Here is a 19,983-nt window from a genome sequence, read left to right on the forward strand (position 1 = left end):
CGATGCTGCAGCGAAAGGAGCGAACCGCAGGTCTCAAACCGGGAAACGAAGCCGAGCGCTGAAGGAGAATCATTCCCATTCTCTCATTCGCGGCCGCACACTCCGAACCGGGGGATCGCCAGGTCCTCCAGCCTAACGCGCCCCGGTCCCCCCGCGGCCGCAAGAGTGCGGGACGGCCCCGGCTCCCGGCGAGGAGGGATGCCCGAGCTGCCGCCCCTCGCCCCGCTCCCGGGCGGCGGCTGGGAAGGCCGGGGGTGCCCGAGGGGCCGGGGACACTTTCACGGTTGCTCCCCGGGGAGAGGTGCGGTGAGATGCTCGGTGGTGCCCCCCCCGGCTGCCGGGAGCGCGGTGCCCCCATCCCCGCCGTACCTGCAGCCCCGGGCGAGGGGCGCGGTGCATGCGCAGCTGCCGCTGCCCTTCATTCATAAAAAAAAAAAGGGGAAGAAAAAAAAAACACGCGCACACAAAAAAACCGGGAGCCGCATCCGCGCTCCCCTCCAGCCCCCATTCATAAAAGGCAGCGGAGCATGCGCGGTGCCGCCGCGGTGCCCACCCATTCATACAGTCGGGCGGCCGCGCGTGCGCAGCAGCGGCCGCTGCCCTCCCATTCATAAACTGGCCATTTTCCCAGGCGGGCGGAGGGGGAGCGCCGCTGACAGCGCTGCGCTCGCAGCTCCTGCCCGCAGCTCCGCCGCTCCTGCCAGCCTGCTCCCTGCCTGCTCTCAGGTCCGGCCCCCTCGCCTGCCTCGCATTTGGGATTAACTCGCCTATGGAGAGATGGTCTTAGCTGAATTATTTAAAGTAAGTACGGGATCGGTGCTTGCGAGCAATTGTTAAGCTATTTTAAATAGAAAAAGCCAAGCCGGCTCCCCGAGGGAAAATCCTGCGCTCGTTCTAGATGTGTTTGGCTGCTCCTTACAGATCACTGATCATGAGCATATTTCTGGCTATGACTTTTCTAACAGTGATTATCTATGGTTAGATACAGTGGAGAGCTGCCTGGTGCTTCCCAGCCTAAAGGAGACTTGGCATTCTGGAGAAATATCCTGTTTCTTGCAGAATTTCCATTTGTGTCCCTGTGTCTCTGATTTATACCTCTTTTCTGTGTTCTCCCATCAACATCTGCATTTGCTGTACATATATGGCAGGCAGGTTTCATTACACTTGTGTTGGGTTTGTTTGCAGGGTTCTATAGCAGAATAAGGGTCTTTTTTTTCTCCTGATGGGGTGTCCTCTCCTTCAGCTCTTCTTCCTTCCCCCAAAAGAAGCATAAATACATGGTCACCTGCTCTGACAGGTCAGAATTGGACATTTCTTGCTATGGAATATGAAAATGGGTTATACGCATTTCCTCTCTTTTCCAAAGCCCTGTCTTGTTAGTCAAGTAGTTCTGAGCTGCCTCCATAATAGGACACTTTAGAGATCAGCCACTCGTGTGTCAGACCTTTCCTGCATGACCTTTGCTCTTCAGCATTTTATTTCATACAAGTCTTTTTTCCTTTTTTTGGCCTCTGTGCCTTATTCCATCACTGTTCTCTTCCCTGTTTTGCTGTACACTTGTTTTAAATCTGGATGGATTATGTATTTTAAAGGCTAGGAAAGGAATAAAAGTGTGTATCTGGAATAATTTCATATAATATATGAAACATATTATATGTGGAGGAAAAACCTGTCCTGGCTGCTCTTCTCTACCAACTGCGTAGCAAAGATAAGCCAGGATTTTATTTTCTGGTACCAGTCCTGGCGTCACAGGAGAAAGACAAGCCTAGAGACGACATGTTCTGAAAATTCATTATCAGGAGGGGAATGGAAAAAACAGAAAGGGGCATATAAAAAGCACAAAGGTCTTAGAAGAAAGCAGGATGGGAATGCAGACCTTGGAAATGGCAGTGCAAATGAACATCAGTGTTAATCACAGAGAGAAAGGCTTTGCACTTTTTCTTCAGGTGACCAAGGGTCTGATTCCATGATTTAAATCTTTTATAGCCTGAAGTTTTTTCTTAAAGGGTGAAGGAGAGAAAGGAAGAGAAAAGGGAAAGCATCCCTACATTATCCAGAGTGGAAAAGGCACATTCTAGATTGTTTAAAACTTCTCCAGCTGCTGTCCTTCTTCCATACCATGCCAAGGGGACAGTATAGCAAGAATCAGCTCAGAAATTGCTCTTTAATTAGTTAAAGAGAACTCCAGCTTTCCCAATATTAAAGCTTTCCCTCTCTCCCTTTATTTTTGGTTAAAGAATAAAGCTCCAATTTGTGCATGGAATCACAATGATCCTGAGGACAGGCTTCCCCCTTCTCCATATAAAAATGACTGATAGCAGGAGGAGGGGTTGTTCTCAGTTATTGGAACCCCACTGGGGATGTCTCGTTGATAAATGTGCTGTTTTCCATGGGCTACTGTGTTTTCTGTTGCTGGAAGGGACTCTATATTGGGATTATAAAATTAAAAGGACCGTTTCTGAATACTGCAGTCCTTTTGAAATTCTTCATGAGGTATGTGCAGGGGAGAAATGATTTCTTCTCCTCCTGAAACAGCAAAACAAAAGCTTTTTTCCTGGAATCATGACTAATTCCCAAATCACACTGGGAAATGCAACATCTCAAAAAGCAATTCCTACCCCCCCAAAAAAATTCTGGTGAAATAAAATTTACAACCCTTGCAACACTACAGCAATAATGAATTTACAGTTCTGACAGTTTTCAAAAGAAATAACTGTAAAAGCAAAAACTCATTCATCATATTGCCATCCAACTTCCAAATTCAGCCCTGTACTAAAAACTTCCTTTTCATAGACAAGCAGTTGCACAAATGTTTGGGGTCTATCCTTTTTAAATGCAATACAACATATTTCCTTAAGAAAATACAAAATCCAACTAATATGGTTATCCATTTAGTACTGTTAACTGAATGGATTGTATCTGAACTCAGTTTTCTGATCTTAAAACAAATGTTCTTATCCAATAAAAAGCTTTGACTAGAATTTTGAGTCCCCAGAGATCTGAAGGTTAGTGGGCCAAAATGGGCTTCATTCACTTGCACCATAGGATCAGATTTTAGCTGGACAGAGACACCTTCTTGGAATTCTACAGGTCTCGTTTCCCAGCTCCTGAATTTCCACACTCTGGCAAGAATTTAGTGTCTTGTTTTAAAAATGGCAGGTTTTCCTAATAAGCTTTCTAATTTTTTCCCCCTTATTACTTGTAGAGAAAATTCTAGCTGGCCTTGGCTAGATAAGGCTGTGGAAGGAGGGAGACAAAAAGAATGCATGTCAATATTTTGTTAATATCAATACATACTTGGGGGGGGGGGGGGTGGGGGAGGGAAGGTTGGTTTTCTTTCTTTTTTAAAGCGTTTACAGCTCAACTCAAAATCCAGACAGCCTAACTCAGTCTTGATGAACTCCAACCTTATGAATTACTCTTAATCCCACATTAAAAACATGTGCTTGCTGCAAGGTCTCCTTTAACTCCAAGTGTTGTCTCCCTCAACAAAAGCTTTTATCGAACCCTTTGACTGGCACCAGGAGCAGCATGTCCCTTGTCACAAGAGGATGTCCTTAATTCCAAACAAAGGCAATGGCAGAATTTGTTCCCTTATCGCCAGCCCCTCCTCTGATGGGCCTCAGGAAGCGATGCCTCTATTGATCACTTGTGTGGGAGCGAGCCCTGTCCCCCCCGGCTCCCTGTCCCCCCCGGCTCCCTGTCCCCCCCGGCTCCCTGTCCCCCCCGGCTCCCTGTCCCCCCCGGCTCCCTGTCCCCCCCGGCTCCCTGTCCCCCCCGGCTCCCTGTCCCCCCCGGCTCCCTGTCCCCCCCGGCTCCCTGCCCAGTCCCTGCTCTGCCCCAGCTCCAGCCCCAGCTGCCCCACTTGGTGCATCCACTCTCCATAGCCCTGTAGATCTCCCCCTTCCCTTGCTGGTACTTTTTGACAGCAAGGATGGCTCTGATACCAGACAGCCTGGCTTCATTTCCAGTCCATCCAGGCTATTCCCTCATCTCCACAGGGCTATAGGGATGAGCTGTAGATTGTGGCTGAGTTCTGGCCTCCAGTGTCGTGCAGAGCCAAGAAAGGGATTTGTGCACATCTCAAGGCTCAGGTGCAGCTGTGACCAAGCTTGTAGAGAAGCTTTTCAACCAAACCATCAGAGGAGAATGACTAGTCATGATTGTTCTGATTTTGCACTGATAACCATCAATTCTAAACTGTCTGGACTTGCACAGAGCCTGAAATACATACATACCCACCCTTGGCATGATCCTGCTTCAAAGTATATTGTTTTCAATTATCCTAATTTCTTGTATTAAGACTAAATATTCTATTCCTTTTCTTGTTTTCTTCCTCTGGCACTATTGCTTCAGAAATTCATGTGTCCTGTACAGCAAAAAAAATAAACTGATTTCTGCAGTACATTTACTGCAGCTATTACTGCCCTGTATGTTAATGAGGTGACTGTAATGCCTCTTCCAGAGACTGTAATTCAGCTTTTGCATTGATAACAGAATCATAGAATGGCTTGGGTTGGGAAGGACCTTAAAGCTCATCCAGTTCCACCTGCCCTGCCATAGGGCAGGGACACCTTCCACCACACCAGGTTGCTCCAACCTGGCCTTGTACACTTCCAAGGATGGGGCAGCCACAGTTTCTCTGGGAAACCTGTGCCAGGGCCTCACCACTCTCACAGGGAGGAATTTATTCTTGATGTCTAATCTGATATAGGTCTAGTATCATAGTAACCAAGAGAAGGTGTGATCTGGTACCAAGATTAGGTACCAAGATTCAGAGCTCTCTGATCTGACCCACCATCACTGACCCACAGCAGATCCCCAAAGGAGTAGCTCAGGTCTTACCACCATCCCAGTTCAGAGCTCCATCAGGCAGGGCTCAACTTTTCATCAATCCATGATAACTTTTCTGTCCCTTCTTCAGGAAAGCTTGTGATTCTGCAATAGCTGGAAAATTCCTGGAAACCTGTGATTGAAAATTCTTATTGAAAACTCATTTGCATTACTCTGCTTACGGTTTGATGGACTTGAGGGTCTTAGAGGCCTTTTCCAACCTTAAGGCTTCTATGTTAAGAAGGTGGCTTGTTGCACACCATTACTCTCCATCCCCCCAGCACCATTACATCATTATAATTTATAATAAATATATATATAACGGTCCCAGAACTGGCCACCACTGCCCTGGCAAAGGGCAGCACAGCACCGCCAGCACGTTCAACTGCTCCCTGATGTTACAGGCCACAGGTCCAGACTCGAGAAAGGAGCCACCAGTGATGTTACAGGACATGGAGAGGACAATTCACTAACCAGTGGCAGCAATTCCAGGGGAAATCATGGTTTGCTGAGACAAACGGCTCTTCCCTGCCACTGTTCAGACACAATAGAAGGGATGGGTTGCTCATGAGGTGTAATTAAAGTGCCATTAATTAGAAAGAGATAAAGTGGCCCCTGATCTGGTGTACACAGCTTAAGGGGTTTTGGTGGCTGCATCACTTCCCTGACCATACTGGTGGTCTCTCAGCAAACACACACCAAGAAGCACTTTTGAGGTTTGGTTTTTTTAACTATGACATTTAAGGTTCCCTTTAGAAATTTGTATGTCAACAGCTCGTGTTGAACTTCCCTGCATCTGTCAAAGAAGGGCTGGACAAAACTGTGTTACCTTATGCCTGGTGCTGAGTGGAGAGGAGGTAGTTGTGGAAGCACGTTTTTCCATTTTCCTGTTGACTTCACTGGGACTGTGGGCACTGAGGATGTGTCAGTCACAGCAGCTGGGTTGTCCAGGGTTGCTTCCACATGGGACCCACCTCTGGACTTGAGTCCCTTATTCTCGTTATTCCTTTGTTACCACAAACATCTGGAATGTTGTTAAACATGTGAGAAAGAAGTTTATAAAGTTAACTAATGGGTAACTGAGACAATTATAAACATTATAGATTTCTGGACTCATTGAATTTTTAAGTCAAGATCATTTTGTTTTTCAGTAACTGGAAGATGTGTTGTCCAACTTCACTTTGAAAAGAAAGGTATTAGAACCTTATTGTTTCAAAAACTGTTCTGAAGACATTAATGAGAATAAGCTTTCCTGGGGGTTTATATGACTCCTCATGGAATTTCCTACAAAGATGTAGCTTTCTCTAAACTGATGCATGCAAGTCCAAAATCCTATTAAAACATAAGATGTCTTTTGTTTTAATTTCATATGATTAAAGAATCTTACAAAACTTTCAAGTCTAAAATAATACCAAAACATTTTACAATAACAGTTGCTTTTCTACAACTTCAGGACTTGTAATTACCCAGTACAACAGTAATTTTAAATTGGCAATATCTTGATGAAGAGATGAAACAAACACTGCAGCACATGCATGAACTCGACTTCTGAGTCCAATTTTACTCCTCTGGAAGGAAGCATATTTTGACTTGAAAATTGTATGTGGTAAGTCCATGGATGGCATGGGGGAAGAGAAATTTTTCCCTGCATGGGAGTTTGTTGACATGTCTGCTTTGAAAAGAACTCCATTGTTTCATCTACCTCTAAAGAATGAAAAATTACCAATGTAAGAACATACTGTTGAATATTTCTTCCTGTTGTCTGCTTTAAGAAAATCACCTGTACAGTTGCAACCAGTGAATTTATGCCTGTGTTAATACTAAAATGTATCCGTAATTACCAATGATCAAAAATTAATTAATTTTGTATTCTGTATGGGGGTTTTTCTCAATTGAAATTCGATTTACAGTCAGCCTGGACTAGTGCAGTAGACAACAAGGGCACTGCATAAAGTTTCATAGCTGTTGCAAAGTTATGGTGTTTAAACATCTTAAATCTCCTATTCTACTTTATTATCCCTTCTTTCTTTTATCCACAATTTTCTTTAGATGACAGATCTAGGTATATTAAATCTATTAAATCTGAGCAATGAATTCAATATCTACAAGCAATACCCTTGCTGTTGCCAGCGTGCCCTTGCCATCAGTCCTTTCTTGGCACAGCCAATGAGCCCCTCAAGCAGAAATGTTCTTTCCTGGGGAGAGTTGACATTTACAGTTCATCTCTGGTAACTGACCCTGTCTTTGTGAGCCAGGCAGCTTCAGGCACTCCAGTTGAAGAGAGAGTGAGATGGACAGCCCAGCCTGTTCTTTCTTGCCTTCCCTCCCAAACCAAGTGGCTCATGTTTGTCACCACTTCTACCCACAGATGCTCCACACACAGTGTCCAGTTCCAGTGCCAGATGCTGAATTAGGTCACTGCAATATCTGACTCAACACCAGCAAATGCAAGAGACTATTCACCGCTCTGAACCCCCTCCTTGTTCAGCTTCCCAGGCCTTCAGGGCAAGAAGCCCCAAGGTTATACTCCTTCAGCTCCTGCCCTTTTTCAAGGTGTAAAGCTCTGCCAGGTTACCCCAAACATTAATTTTGATTTGGGATTTGGATGGGATAATCTTTATCAATTCAGTTTATATGATACCAGTGTTGCTGCTCAAGGCAGCATTGTCCTTGCTGGCAAACACCCCACATGCATGGTGGTTCCTGGTGGGGAGGTGGAGGGATTGGTGTCCTGCTTCTGGAGATACATCAACCAGAAAAGGTCAAGTTATGATGTCTTGGAGGATTGTCCAGGGAAGTCACCAGGACCCATGCAGATATCCAAGCAGGACGTCACAGCCTGTGAGACTCCATGGGAACAATCTGGCTTCTTCATTTCCTTCTGCTCCAGCATAAATCCTTAACCTGAGAACTTTACTGGATTCCTCCTCTTTGCCATGAGAGAGGGAGCACTGTGGGGCCAGTGCCCTTTGCCAAAATCTTTCTGTTCGTGGGATGCAGATATAAAGCTTAAAGCACAAGCAGCTGAGGGAAAAATGTGTTCATGGCATGTGCCAGTGGACACACGCAGACAAAAAACTGAAGCAACCACACCATAAAATATCACCATTGTTGTCATCTGGGCAGATCCCGGGCAGAAGAGCCTCCGTGGAGGATGAACTGCCCAGCTCACTCAAGTTCAGCACTCCAGGTGTTTCATCTGGATCTGTCACCAGTGATCTCACTGCACTGCTAGAACTTCTGGTGACAAGACCAGAAGCAGCAATGTAGTCCTTGGAAAATTCCATAAATATCAGAAATGTTTGTCTGCTAAGAGTAGCTTGAAAGGGAAGAGCATTTCACTGTGGAAACCCTCAGCTCAGGAGTGCGAAGGCAGGGCAAAAGTTGAAGGACCATGTGTCCAAGCACCAAAAACTGGTAGGGTGCCTATTTGTGGTGTTTTAAAGGCAACCTTCAGCCAGAGAGGCACTGTGTCCAGAGCAGGAGTCTGGGAATTGGGAGAGCTGCTTCTTACTTGGCTGTCTTCAGAAGTTTTATCCAAGTAGATCCTTTTCCCAGGTATCTGCTCACCATGTCAGGCTTCCCTTGCCCTGCAGAAATAGTTTGCCTGGTAAAAAGACAATTTTAAACTGTATTATAATGAAAAAAGTTGAGGAATAACTTCTAACATTAAGTGTCCTAAAGTGTGGTGTTTAGTCCAGGGTCCCTCTCCTTTCTGTGGTAATTACCTCTGAAATCTTGATTAGCATTATCTCAGATAAGCCATCTTTAACGTCTGCCTGCATATGGCCATGTCTGTGTACTGGGGGCTGCGTGTTTTAAGAGTGGCTGTGGCTATAATCCTTCTCCAAATTAATCTGGTGACATGACTTCCATGTGATGGCATTACTGGCTCTGGACCATGGCAGACTGGGTGTCTACAGAGTTAATTTAAAGCCTAAATTCCAACTGCCAGGTGCTGCCCCATCCCAGGGTGTTGCCCTCCCATGCCAGGGTGAGGGGGTTCCCACACGGTGCACCAGTGATGCAGAGCACCCTCGATGTGCCACCCTGGGACAGAGGTGTGCCCTGGGGACAATCAGCATCAGGTCACTGCCCGGGCTGAGCAGCTCTTCTTCACACAGGGGGGCCTTAAAATAAATGGTGCTCCATGCACCCAGTCAAAAGCCAGTGAATGAAGTGGATTCCAGAGGGTTGGTAACAAGTGGAAGTGAGCACAGAGCCCTGTGCTAGGGGTGATTTAAAAATTCTGGAGAGGCCACAAAGGCAGTGCTGGCAGGGATGTGAAAGATCAGACAGGCTGGTAACACCATGCAGTGAGCCACCATTTCCTCCAGCTACCTCCAGCTAAGATCAGCTCTGCTGCACTTACTCTTGGCAGCCAAAACAGCTGCATCTTTCTCCTTAAAAAAAAACAACCCCAAAGATTCCTGTGAAATCAAAAAATCCCTGCAAACGTAATATGTAACTGATACAGAACTGATGATTTTGCTAAACTCTGACTTGCAGCAAATACTTTTTAGATCATGGCACTGGATTCTGATACACAAAAGAAAATCAAATTCTTTTCCCTCTGCATGCCCCAGAATCATTGTCAGAGTGATTGCTTCTTTTTGTTTTTTACATACAGGAACTAGGAAGAGATGCTTTAAAAACTCTCCTCCAGTCAGGATGTCAACGAGCTATGAATAATGAAATAAAGAAAATTTCAAATGAATGGCTAAGACCCAGCAGTGAATTTTAACTGGGGGAAGAGAAACAGCATAAGGGCTGCATGACAATAATCATCATTACTGCTTGATAAAGCGCTTCTCCCTGCTGGTCTTGTGCAGGGACAAGAGGAGCTTGGCAGGCCGGACACGGGGCCGGCATCCTGAGGCAACATGTGCCGTCCTGCCCACGCTCCGGCCCAGCCGGGGACAGCCTCCCCTCCTCCTGTTGATCCCGGGAGAACCGGCACATTTTCAACCCCAAATGCCAAGTGATCCATCAAAGCAACGATTTACAAATGTAGCAGTGGACTCCAGTAGCATTTTTCAGTGGATAAAGATGCGCTTCCCTTTCTCCTTCCAAAAAGGCAGAATTGGCTCATGCTTCAGTTTTTGAGGTGTTGTGTTAATTTTAGGGAGGACACGGTTGTGTAGAAGTGCACACATTAACTCTCACACACACTTCTCATGCATAACTTGTGGTAGTTGGATGCAGTTTTTTCCTGATTTTTTCAGGCTTCTGTGATATTAGAATCATAGAATCATTTTGGTTGGAAAAGACCTTTAAGATCATCGAATCCAGCTGTTAACCCAGCACTGCCAAGTCCAAATCTTTCATGCTGTTGAGGAAGGTTAATTTGTTTGTTGAACACAAACAACTGGCAATGCCTTAAGCTGTTCACTACTTCCTTTATCTTGATACCAGCAGCTTTTCTCCTCCTGTGACTTGCTCTGAAGCTTTACTCACCCTTTCTTTCAACTGATCTCCAGCATTATATTATTTATGAATAAAGGTCACCCCGTGAGGAAATGGCACATCTACTAGAAAACAATGTGCACTTTCTAAATTTGAACCGAGTCGTTTCCGTTCTTTGATTTAAGTTTAGTTACTTCCTGTGGTTTCTTGTCCTACGCCGCTGCTGAATCTTTGGATCGACTCCAGGATAAATTGCACTCTTTCAATGAAATTAGAAACGGCAGCAATAGACGGCTCAGCCAGAACGGCTGGTAAACAGCACTTCAGCTAAATATTAGTGCACTTAGTGGGCTGCAGAAGAGTGTCTCATTACCTGTGTGAGGTGATGGATCAAGCCAGACCCATGCGAGTACTCGTCTGGGAGCTGCACCGTTGGCTCCCACCCTGGTTTGTCACAGGACAAGATGCTGAGCAAGTGCTTTCACCTCCTGCAGGAGGGATGAAGGAGCCTTTGGAATCAGCAGCTCCCAGTGGAGATGGGTCACTTCCTCACAATACAGAGTCATCCTTCCACAGGCAGATTCTGGATTAGCAAGGACAGGTGCTCAGCCTCACATTCCAAAGCACCTCTGTACCACAGCAATGCTCTCGCAAGCCACAATCTTACACCAGGTTTTTTAGGGATCAAGGTCAATTAAGGAAAAGCCCCAAAGCTTAGATTTGTCATTTCAGGCAGTTTGCTGACAAAACCACACGTGAATATACACCAGTAGCCCTGAGATGTGCTTTCCCTCAGCAAAAATCATAAGTGGGCACTTCAGGAGCCTGCTGTGACTGCAACCCTCCTAGGACTCGAGGCCAAGGTTAGGGAGAAGAAACACAACAGCAAAGAAGGAGGGAGGCATTTAATGCCAGGGCAGTGCTCTGACTCCCTTGCACATAAGTTTACCTTATAATACCTTCTTGATAATAACCAGCCTCAGAGAAGAGCCCTGTTGGGCTGAGCTTGCAGGATACTTCAATAACCATATGCTCTTTCTCTCTCCCCACCCCTTTTCTTTCTCCTTTCCTTCCCCCAGGATACTTAAGCACAGATTTCTCACCAGTATTCAGACCACTTTCTCAATGGAGCCCCGGATCCCCCACAACATCACCGTTGTCCCCAACTCTGTGATGGTGCAGCCCTTGTTGGACAGTCGGATCCCCTATGGGCGGCTGCAGCACCCGCTCACCATCCTGCCCATCGACCAAATGAAGACAACCCACATCGAGAATGACTACACTGACAACCCCACTGTCTCCCAGCTGGCAGCCCAAAAGCATCCCCGAGGCCCCCATGAACTGGTTTTGACCAACCAGCACCTGCAGCGCTGTGAGCAGGATGTCACCCACCCCTGGATTTCATTCAGTGGGCGCCCCAGCTCTATCAGCAGTAGCAGCAGCACATCCTCAGACCAAAGGCTCCTGGACCACATGGCCCCAGTGTCCGTGGCAGAGCAGTCCTCCCCCCGAGCAGTTCGCATTCAGCCCAAGGTGATTAACTGCAAACCTCTGGACCTGAAGGGACCTGTGTCTCAGGAGCTGGACAAGCACTTTCTGCTGTGCGAAGCCTGTGGGAAGTGCAAGTGCAAAGAGTGTGCACTGCCCCGGACTCTGCCATCGTGCTGGGTGTGTAACCAAGAGTGTCTCTGCTCAGCACAGAACCTGGTCAACTACTCCACCTGCATGTGTCTTGTCAAGGGTGTCTTCTACCACTGCACCAACGAGGATGATGAGGGCACTTGTGCCGACCACCCCTGCTCCTGCTCCCACTCAAACTGCTGTGCCCGCTGGTCCTTCATGAGCGCCCTGTCCCTGGTGCTCCCCTGTCTGCTCTGCTACCTGCCAGCCACTGGCTGCGTGAAGCTGTCCCAGAGATGCTACGACCATGTGAGCCGGCCTGGATGCAGATGCAAAAATACAAACAGTGTCATTTGCAAGGCATTGCCAGAGAGCAAAGGGCCAGAAAAGCCTTTTTGATAGTTTGGGAGAATGGGAGTGGGAGGAGGCTCCACGGAGCGAGGTGGTGTTGGTTCTTTTAATAACCTGTGTTCTGAGGAGAGTGTTAGCCTCTCACCTTTGGAGAAAGCAGAAGCAACTATTTCCACAAACTGAAGCACTTTGGGTTATTCAGGGTTTCTGGAACTGGTCACGGTTTAAATAGATGGGGCCAAAGGAGGAATGTTAATAATGCAAAGTTAAGGCTGAAAACCTACATACATCATGAAGTACAGCTGCTTAAAGTCTCCCGGTTTGGACGGGCGGCTGCTCACGATGCCTGCGCACCGCAGGAACCATTAACTGCTCGCTTGGCAGGCACGGCCGCACAAGCAATACCCACTCCCAGCTGCAAAAAGCTGCTTTGGATTCATATTCAGGGCGGGCTTCTTGTTTCCGCTTTCCTTCTGAACTTCAACTTGCTACAGCAGCCTGTTGAAGGTGATGGAGTAACTCCCTCCACCCTCCTTCCCCTCCTGCACACCACTGGAAGGGCTGGTTGCACACACAGTATGTGTTTCTCAAAGGCTTTCTGTATCCCTCAGAGATTTTTGAGCCAGAAGTGAGGATACATTTTGTTTGTTGAAGGGTCTTTTACCCTTTAGACTATCCCACCTGGCCACCCTGATTTGGACCCTCTCTTTAAAGCAAGATGGTAGCAGGGCTGCTCCCTCCCAGGAGGAACAGCAGCAGGATGTGTTCAGGCAGTTGTATCAACACCGGGTCCTCCTGCCTGTAAGCTGATCCATAGCATCAGGTTTCACACTCTATGGAATATGAATTTTCCATCAACAGTACAGACCTGCTCCAGGAGGATGTTTGCCAAATCCCATTTCTCCGAGGTGCGCGCTCGTTCCCCCAGTGCCAGAGCAAAGGGGATCTGAACTCACACCACAAAGCAAAGATGGTCAGTGTTTGTTTCTCTAAACCTCTTAAGCTCTGGTAAGAAGTCACAAAAACCTAAGTGCACAATGCACAGAGGTGTATTTTTCTAGGAATCTCAATCCAGTACCTCCTCTCCTGGAACAAGCTCTTCTTTGCTTATTAAATATTAAGATTTTTATTTGTTTTTGTCTTGGGGATGAATGGCATTTGCTTGAAATATAGCCCATTCCCCCATCCCTATTGCTGCTGTTGGACTTTTGCCTCCTCTGTACAAAAGTGTCTTTTTAAATGTAAAGAATGCTTTTAATGTTTATTTTAGTGTTAACACACACTAGGGAAAGCCAGGGGAAGGAAGAGAGTGAAGTTAATGAATGTGCCCATGGTTTTCAGTATACAAATGTCATCGGCTCTGTCAGTGCACTCGTCCTAGGGCCAGTTCTGCCTTCCCTTGGGATGCAGTAACCCCCTCTGAGGATGCCATAAGCCCTCTTTCTCAACAACTACAAGGTGCTAAACAAAAATCTTTGTCAAAACATGCAACACTCTAATGAGTAGGTAGGTACTTGTTGCATGCAGAAACTGATCTAGTCTCTTTTTGTGTTCTAAATTAGAGATTTCCTCAGTAAATGCACAGCAGTGACAGTGAAATGTCATCTCTAATTAGATAAGCAATAGGCAGAGCTCATGGAGCATTTCCAGGAATCCCATTGGCTTCGTTGCCACACGACCAGGGTGAGGGGTTGGCAGGAGCATACTGGTGGGATTCTGGTGTCTTTGATTTTCAGAATTCAGCTCACCTGGATGACTTGGGGTTTAGTTAAATTTAATTGTAGATATTTATTGAATGGGAGATTTAAAAAACAACAAACTTTCTATATTTATAACATTTGTTAGCTTGTACATGATAAGTCATAGAAAAAGGGACATGATGTCTGTTCCTAGATAACAGTTCCTATAGTTTAGCCTCATGTTATCCGTAAGCAGACACCAGGAAGCAGGTGGGGATGCAGAGCTGTATTTATAATCTTGCACAAATTGGAAGGGAAAAGATAAAAGGAAAACCAACTCCAAACTAGCTGAAATGTTGGTTGAATGTATAAGGTATTGTATTTAATATGAGAAATAATTTTCCTAAGATGCAAACAGACTAGAAAACACAGCAGGAGAGGTATTTACCTGCTGCCCTCCTCTGTTGGGACCACTCGTGTCCAAATGGCTTCTACCCACAGTTGTTTTGCTTCTTGACCCTCTGTCCCTGGCTGTTCCTGGGTGATCTGTGCTGAAAATCTGCACTAGTAAAGCCCATGGCTTGGCTGCATGGTCCTTGTGAGCAAAGACAGTGCTGGAGTGGTTGCCACTGTGCCAATCTACACTCATGTACATACTCTCAGCAATCCCAGATGGATTTCCTTTCATTGTACATAGCTGTAAACTATTTCTCTGTTGGTTTGTTTTAATATATAAACCTTGTAAGCCGATCCCATGCTGGAAGGCTGTAAAGTGTTAATGGATGTGTTAGAGCAGTGGTCAGTGTAGCAGAGTGACCCTCCTTCTTCTCCTCAGCTCCCAGCACAGCTGTTGGACTCTGCTCCATCAGCCCAAGGCATGGCAAGAAGGTGCTGAGCCCTGTGCTGAGCACTCAGAAATGGGCAGGCTCAGCCAAAGTCAGGGCAGTGCTGGTAGAGGGTACGGCTTCTGTCAATACTGTCTTTATTCCCCTTTCTCCTCCCATCCCAACAACTCCATTCCCTCAACCCCTTTGAAGGTACTTGGGTCTCCTGCCACCCCTGAGATGTACTTTGGCCATGGTGCCATGTCACCTAACCCCAGTGCAGGCACAGTGTGGCTGCTTTGCCACCCTCCCACTGACTGGGTCCCCCCTGCTAATGAAGGGACAAGCAACTAATTAGCACAAACCTCATGTGTGATGTTGGCTCTCCAACCGTGTCGCTGTGGTGGGATGAGGCAAGAGGGGAGGTGAGAGGAGTTTCCCCCAGGACAGGCCCTGTGGCACAACAGTGGCTCTGAAGGAGGAGGATGGCACAGTACCTGCACTGTTAATTGCTGCAGCACTGCTAATTGCTGCAGCAGGTTCATGCCAGGGCTTGTCCTCTGCCAGCAGAAAGTGGCCTGGAAAGAAGGGGTGACCTGACAATGCCACACCATGTCCCCAGCTGGAGCTCAGCACCAGCACAGCAGCTTCAGCAGACAAACACACCCTCACTGCACCTGCTGTCCCAGTGCCCACCAGGCACAAGAAGCAGCTACCAAATTTGTCGGTCTAGGCACTGGCTTTGCCACACAGATAAGCTTCACCCTTCCACAGCACTGGGTATTGCCTTCTCCTCCCACACTCAGACACACTAAGAAATATTTCCCCCTTCTCCTCTTATCACCCCACCACATGTACACCCTGAAATGTTACCACAGAAGGTTTTTCTTTGTATAGAATATTTATTTTGAAGCTCTATTTTAATAGTATTTATTTTAGAAAGTCTACTATTGTAAGAGTTCTTCTGTTTGTGAAGAAAAACAAGTACTGATGAATGTACTGATCTAGAAATTATATATATATATATAAATATATATTGTTAAATATATAAATGGCTGTTGTGGTTCTTTAAAAAAACCCCAAAAAGTGTTTATAGCAATTATTATAAAACTACAAGCTGAGAGCAACCCAGAATTTGTTATTTGGTGCTCTCCAACCTTGCCAAGGACCTGGGGATGATGGTGTGTTTGCTCTGCCCCCTGCCCTGGCATATCAGGGGCTCACCATCAAATTATCCCACAAATCACCCGCAGTGGGCAGAACCAGCTCCTCCATGAGGGGGAATACCCTGCTCTGTCCACCTGTAGGAGCAATTCCTTTCTTCCCTCCACCTCTAAAATATGTCACAAAGACTTGCCTGGAAGTCACTGCTTCTTCCACAGGGCTAACGCTCAACCGTCAGATGCAAAATTTGGACTGACATTCACGAAAGCCAACCCCAAAGTCAGCAGCCTCCACTGCATAGAGGGATTGTGCCAAGCCCCATTCCACAGAGCCTCCCTTGACATTCCAGACCTACTCCCTGTTCTCCTGCTTCTCCTTTCCAGAAGCAGAGTCTGTGCTGTCCATACATGGAGCAGTTGGTGATGGGGTCTACTCTAACACCACCAACACACCCACAGGGTGAGCACAGCTGGAGCAAGAGGGATAGGGATGGAGGTCAAGAGGAAGGCTGGGAGGGCTCTCCCCTCTCCACTGCTCATCCAGGTGTTAACACAAATACAGGCCTCTGACAGGTGTAATTTCCATCATCTGTGAGTCTCCAGGACAGGAGGGGAGCTCCAGGCTTTGTGCACTTTTGGGCTACCTTTACAGGGCTCTACATCCTGCAGCTGCACATCCCCACCCACCCCTGCTGAGGGGTGTCCCTGCAGGCAGGGAGCAGGAGGGGACTGAACCCCTCCTCAGCTCTCCAAGTCATCAGAAACTCTCCCTGCACTGACACCAGTGTTGGTTGTCCACAACCATGACCCAAATTCCTATGGAGGAGGGCAGAGGGGGCAGGATGTGAACCCCAACCCCCTTTACCAGCAGCGCAGAGCAGGACACAGTAGCCAGCACTGAGCACACAGCACACCAAGGACACTGAGCTGCCCACATGTGAAGATGAACAGCCACTCACAGACACCTCACCAATGAGTGGGGAATTGTTTGCTTCACACTTATTTGAGAGAGAGGAAGTTTGAGCTACTCCTACAGTACAATTTTCCCTGTGGGGCTGTGCTGCTGACACTGGAATGGGCACCACCGAGGTGCAGAGCATCCTCCAGCCCTGGCCAGCCCACCCCGGGGTCCCTCTGAGACCCTACACAGTAGAGCAGCCAGAACTCTCTCACCTCCTTAGGAAAGGCTAAGAATCTGGCAAGGTCCAACTCACTGGGTTCCTGCTCAACCCAGCCCTTGAGCCACATCCTGGGGCTCCCACCCACCACCCTTCCTTCCCCCACCTTCAGCTGCTGCCTCCTGTGTCACCAGTATCACATTAAGCTTCTAAAAATAAAAGATCCGGGTTATTTTTCACCATTCCTGTTATTTATTTGCACGCACTGTGGAGCTGTGACTCACTGGAAGCTGTGCCATACTTTGTGTCATCACAGAAGTAACCTGAGCATGTTACCTGGCCTGAAATAATATTATTGAAACAATAATGTTGGGTTAGTCACTGGATCAGATAAAGATAACTACACTGTGCAGATCACGACATCTGAGGCCAAAAAATTTGTAATAAGGAAAAGATACTGAATTTGTTATGCTGGTGGTGGTTTTTTCTTCTTTTTTTTTTCCTTTTTAAACAAACAGGCTGAGCCAGGATGTGTAAATTTAATTCAGAGTTTGGCAACACTGAACTGATGTCTTGCACATAAAGCTTTAAAAATATCAATGTCTCTCTTCTGGAATTAAACCAGAGCACTCTGGTTGATTTCACTAGTAGATGTCAAAGTAATATTTTTTCAATCAATCAGAATTATCAGCCTTTTTTTAAATTCTTTTTTACACCATTCAATAATTGGCCATCAAAGGAAACCAACTCCAACATCACAAGCACAGAATCACAAAGAGATGCACAGAGCTAAGGGTACAACCAACTTCCCAGGTTCCAAACCAGCTCCATCTCCTGGAGATCAGACACTAAAGGGAATTTCTAGTGAATTAAAGCATCAAAAATATCCTTTAAGCAGTGTGTTAACTCTAAGAGAATAGGCTGAAACTTACAGACATGAGTGACCTGATCTAGTGGGTGACATCTCCACCCATGCCAGGGGGTTGGAAGGAGATGAGCTTTAAGATCCCTTCCAACCCAAACCATTCTGTGATTCTATGAAAAGAGATAGAAACCTAATTCTGAAATTTCCTTTAAAATTATTTTGCTCAAACATGTACTTAATAAATGTGCTGGGATTTTCCCAAGGGTTTAAGAAACACCCTTGATGAGACATGAGATTTGTCAGGGCTGCCAGGAGAAGGGGATGGAGAGAGCAAACAAGCAATGCTGGGCAGAAGCTGCATCCACCCTCGAAGGCAAACACTGTGATACTATGGTTTCACATGAAAAATAAATTTTAAACCAATTAAAATAAAATAAAACCTAATTTCTCCTTCCCTGGCAGCTCTGAGGTGGGTGTTTTGGCTGGAGAGCAGGGCACATTCTTCCCTGGTGAGACGCCTCTGCAAGAGCGAGGGGAACAATAGACATGACATGAGCCAGGGAAAGGCTGTAACAGCAGCAGACAGCGCTGCCCAGCTCAGAAACTGAACTCTGGCAGTGCAGGGTGAGCTCAGCAGCCTGAGGAGTGACCCAGCAGGATGGGACCCCCCCCAGGCCATGTGCATGGCACCACTGGCTCTCGGCCCCAGACCAATGCACAACATGCCCCTTACTGCCCAAGCTTTTCCATAAAGGAATTTTTTTAATTCTTTGCAATTATACATATGTGTTCCCACCATGTGCACAGGTGCACAGATGGAGCCAGAGTGGGATTATTTGGTGCCATTCCTCTCGGCGAGGAGCTCTGCTGTTTACATAGAAACTAGCTAAAAAGTCTGGTCTGTATTTAACAAAAAAAAAGGTTATTGAAAGTCAGCAGATCCATATCCATGATGATACTGCTAGCCAGAAGCATTTATTTCTTGAATTTGCAGGGGTGATGCTGGGGTGAGCACTGCAAGGAGCTGCTGCAGTACTGGAGGACTGCACTGTTCCCACACAAGTACCACCTCCCACAGAGCCCCTTTCCCAGTAACAAATAATTCCTCTCCCTGGGATTAGTGGTGTCTGAATGGAGTGGTGATGGCTGAACCAGGAGGGAGAGCTTCATGCCCCAGCAGGATGCAGAGCTGGCTCCTCACAGGGACCCACAGGTCAGCACATGTCACCCAGGGATGAAGTTTGGTCTCTTGTGAACAGCAAATGGCCAGGATAAATTGCCTTTGCACTTTGCTTTACTTCATACCAACCACAACCTCCTGTTGAGGCAGTGAATCACCAGGCTGCCCCTGCAGCCCCCAGCGAGCACTGTAAAATTTAGGGATGTCCTTAAGGAATTGGGAACAGCCATGACCCTTCAGACAGGACCTGTGCTCCCACACTGAGTGAATGTTCCCTTTTCAGGGAATTAAGAAGATGATTACAGAGGTCAAAGCCAGAAGAGGGAGGTCTCAGCCCTCCTCTTGCACCTCACACTAGTGCCAGGCTGAGTTTCAACTGGCTTTGGGGAGAGCCACCTCAAACATCTAGGGACATCAGGTTTTGTGGCAGAAGAGGGGTGAGGGTGGTTCACAGAAGTCTCTGACTATGTCCAGGCCACCCAAAGATCATCATAGCCCTGGACACCCAACTGGGACACACAGAGGCTTCTGCTGCTGCTCAGGGGTTGTTATGGCAGGTAAGAAAATAATCAGCAAACCAAGAAACAACAGGTGTGACTGGAGGAGATATTCTTCAAAAGACATTTTTAAAAATAAAAAGCAAACCAAAAACTTTGGGTCTCCCTGGTGTAAGTATCTGCATGTATTTCACGTGGGCTCAGCAGCACCCTGAGCTGGATGAGGGCTCAGGACCCAGGGTTCACCTCACCCAGCACCCCACCCATGCCTGTCAAACCCATAAAACAGCCAAGAACCAGCCAGAGTTTCAAGTTTCTAAGATTTTTGTTCACTCTGCCAGACCCTTACCCCACCAACCTCTGCCAGCAGTGAGGGACCAGGCAGGGCAGGTGTTTCCTCAGCATCTCCCACTCCCTTCCCAGTGGAGTTGGGCCCTGCAAACTGGA

General features: G+C 46.9%; 1 protein-coding gene across 1 annotated transcript; it reads left to right on the top strand.

Annotated features, from left to right (window-relative positions):
- The first annotated feature begins 656 nt into the window (after positions 1–656).
- On the top strand, positions 657–15,755 carry SPRY4 (sprouty RTK signaling antagonist 4). The gene is made up of 2 exons (XM_071570101.1): positions 657–801; positions 11,319–15,755. The coding sequence occupies exon 2, from the start codon at positions 11,365–11,367 to the stop codon at positions 12,256–12,258; it is 894 nt and encodes a 297-aa protein (XP_071426202.1). The 5' UTR covers positions 657–801; positions 11,319–11,364; the 3' UTR covers positions 12,259–15,755.
- Positions 15,756–19,983: the final 4,228 nt, after the last annotated feature.

The sequence above is a fragment of the Pithys albifrons genome, chromosome 15 (genome assembly GCF_047495875.1).
Source record: "Pithys albifrons albifrons isolate INPA30051 chromosome 15, PitAlb_v1, whole genome shotgun sequence".
NCBI classification, from domain to species: domain Eukaryota; kingdom Metazoa; phylum Chordata; class Aves; order Passeriformes; family Thamnophilidae; genus Pithys; species Pithys albifrons.

Coding starts and splice junctions, on each gene's coding strand:
- SPRY4 (XM_071570101.1), top strand. CDS start 11,365: ATGGAGCCCCGGATCCCCCACAACATCACCGTTGTCCCCAACTCTGTG.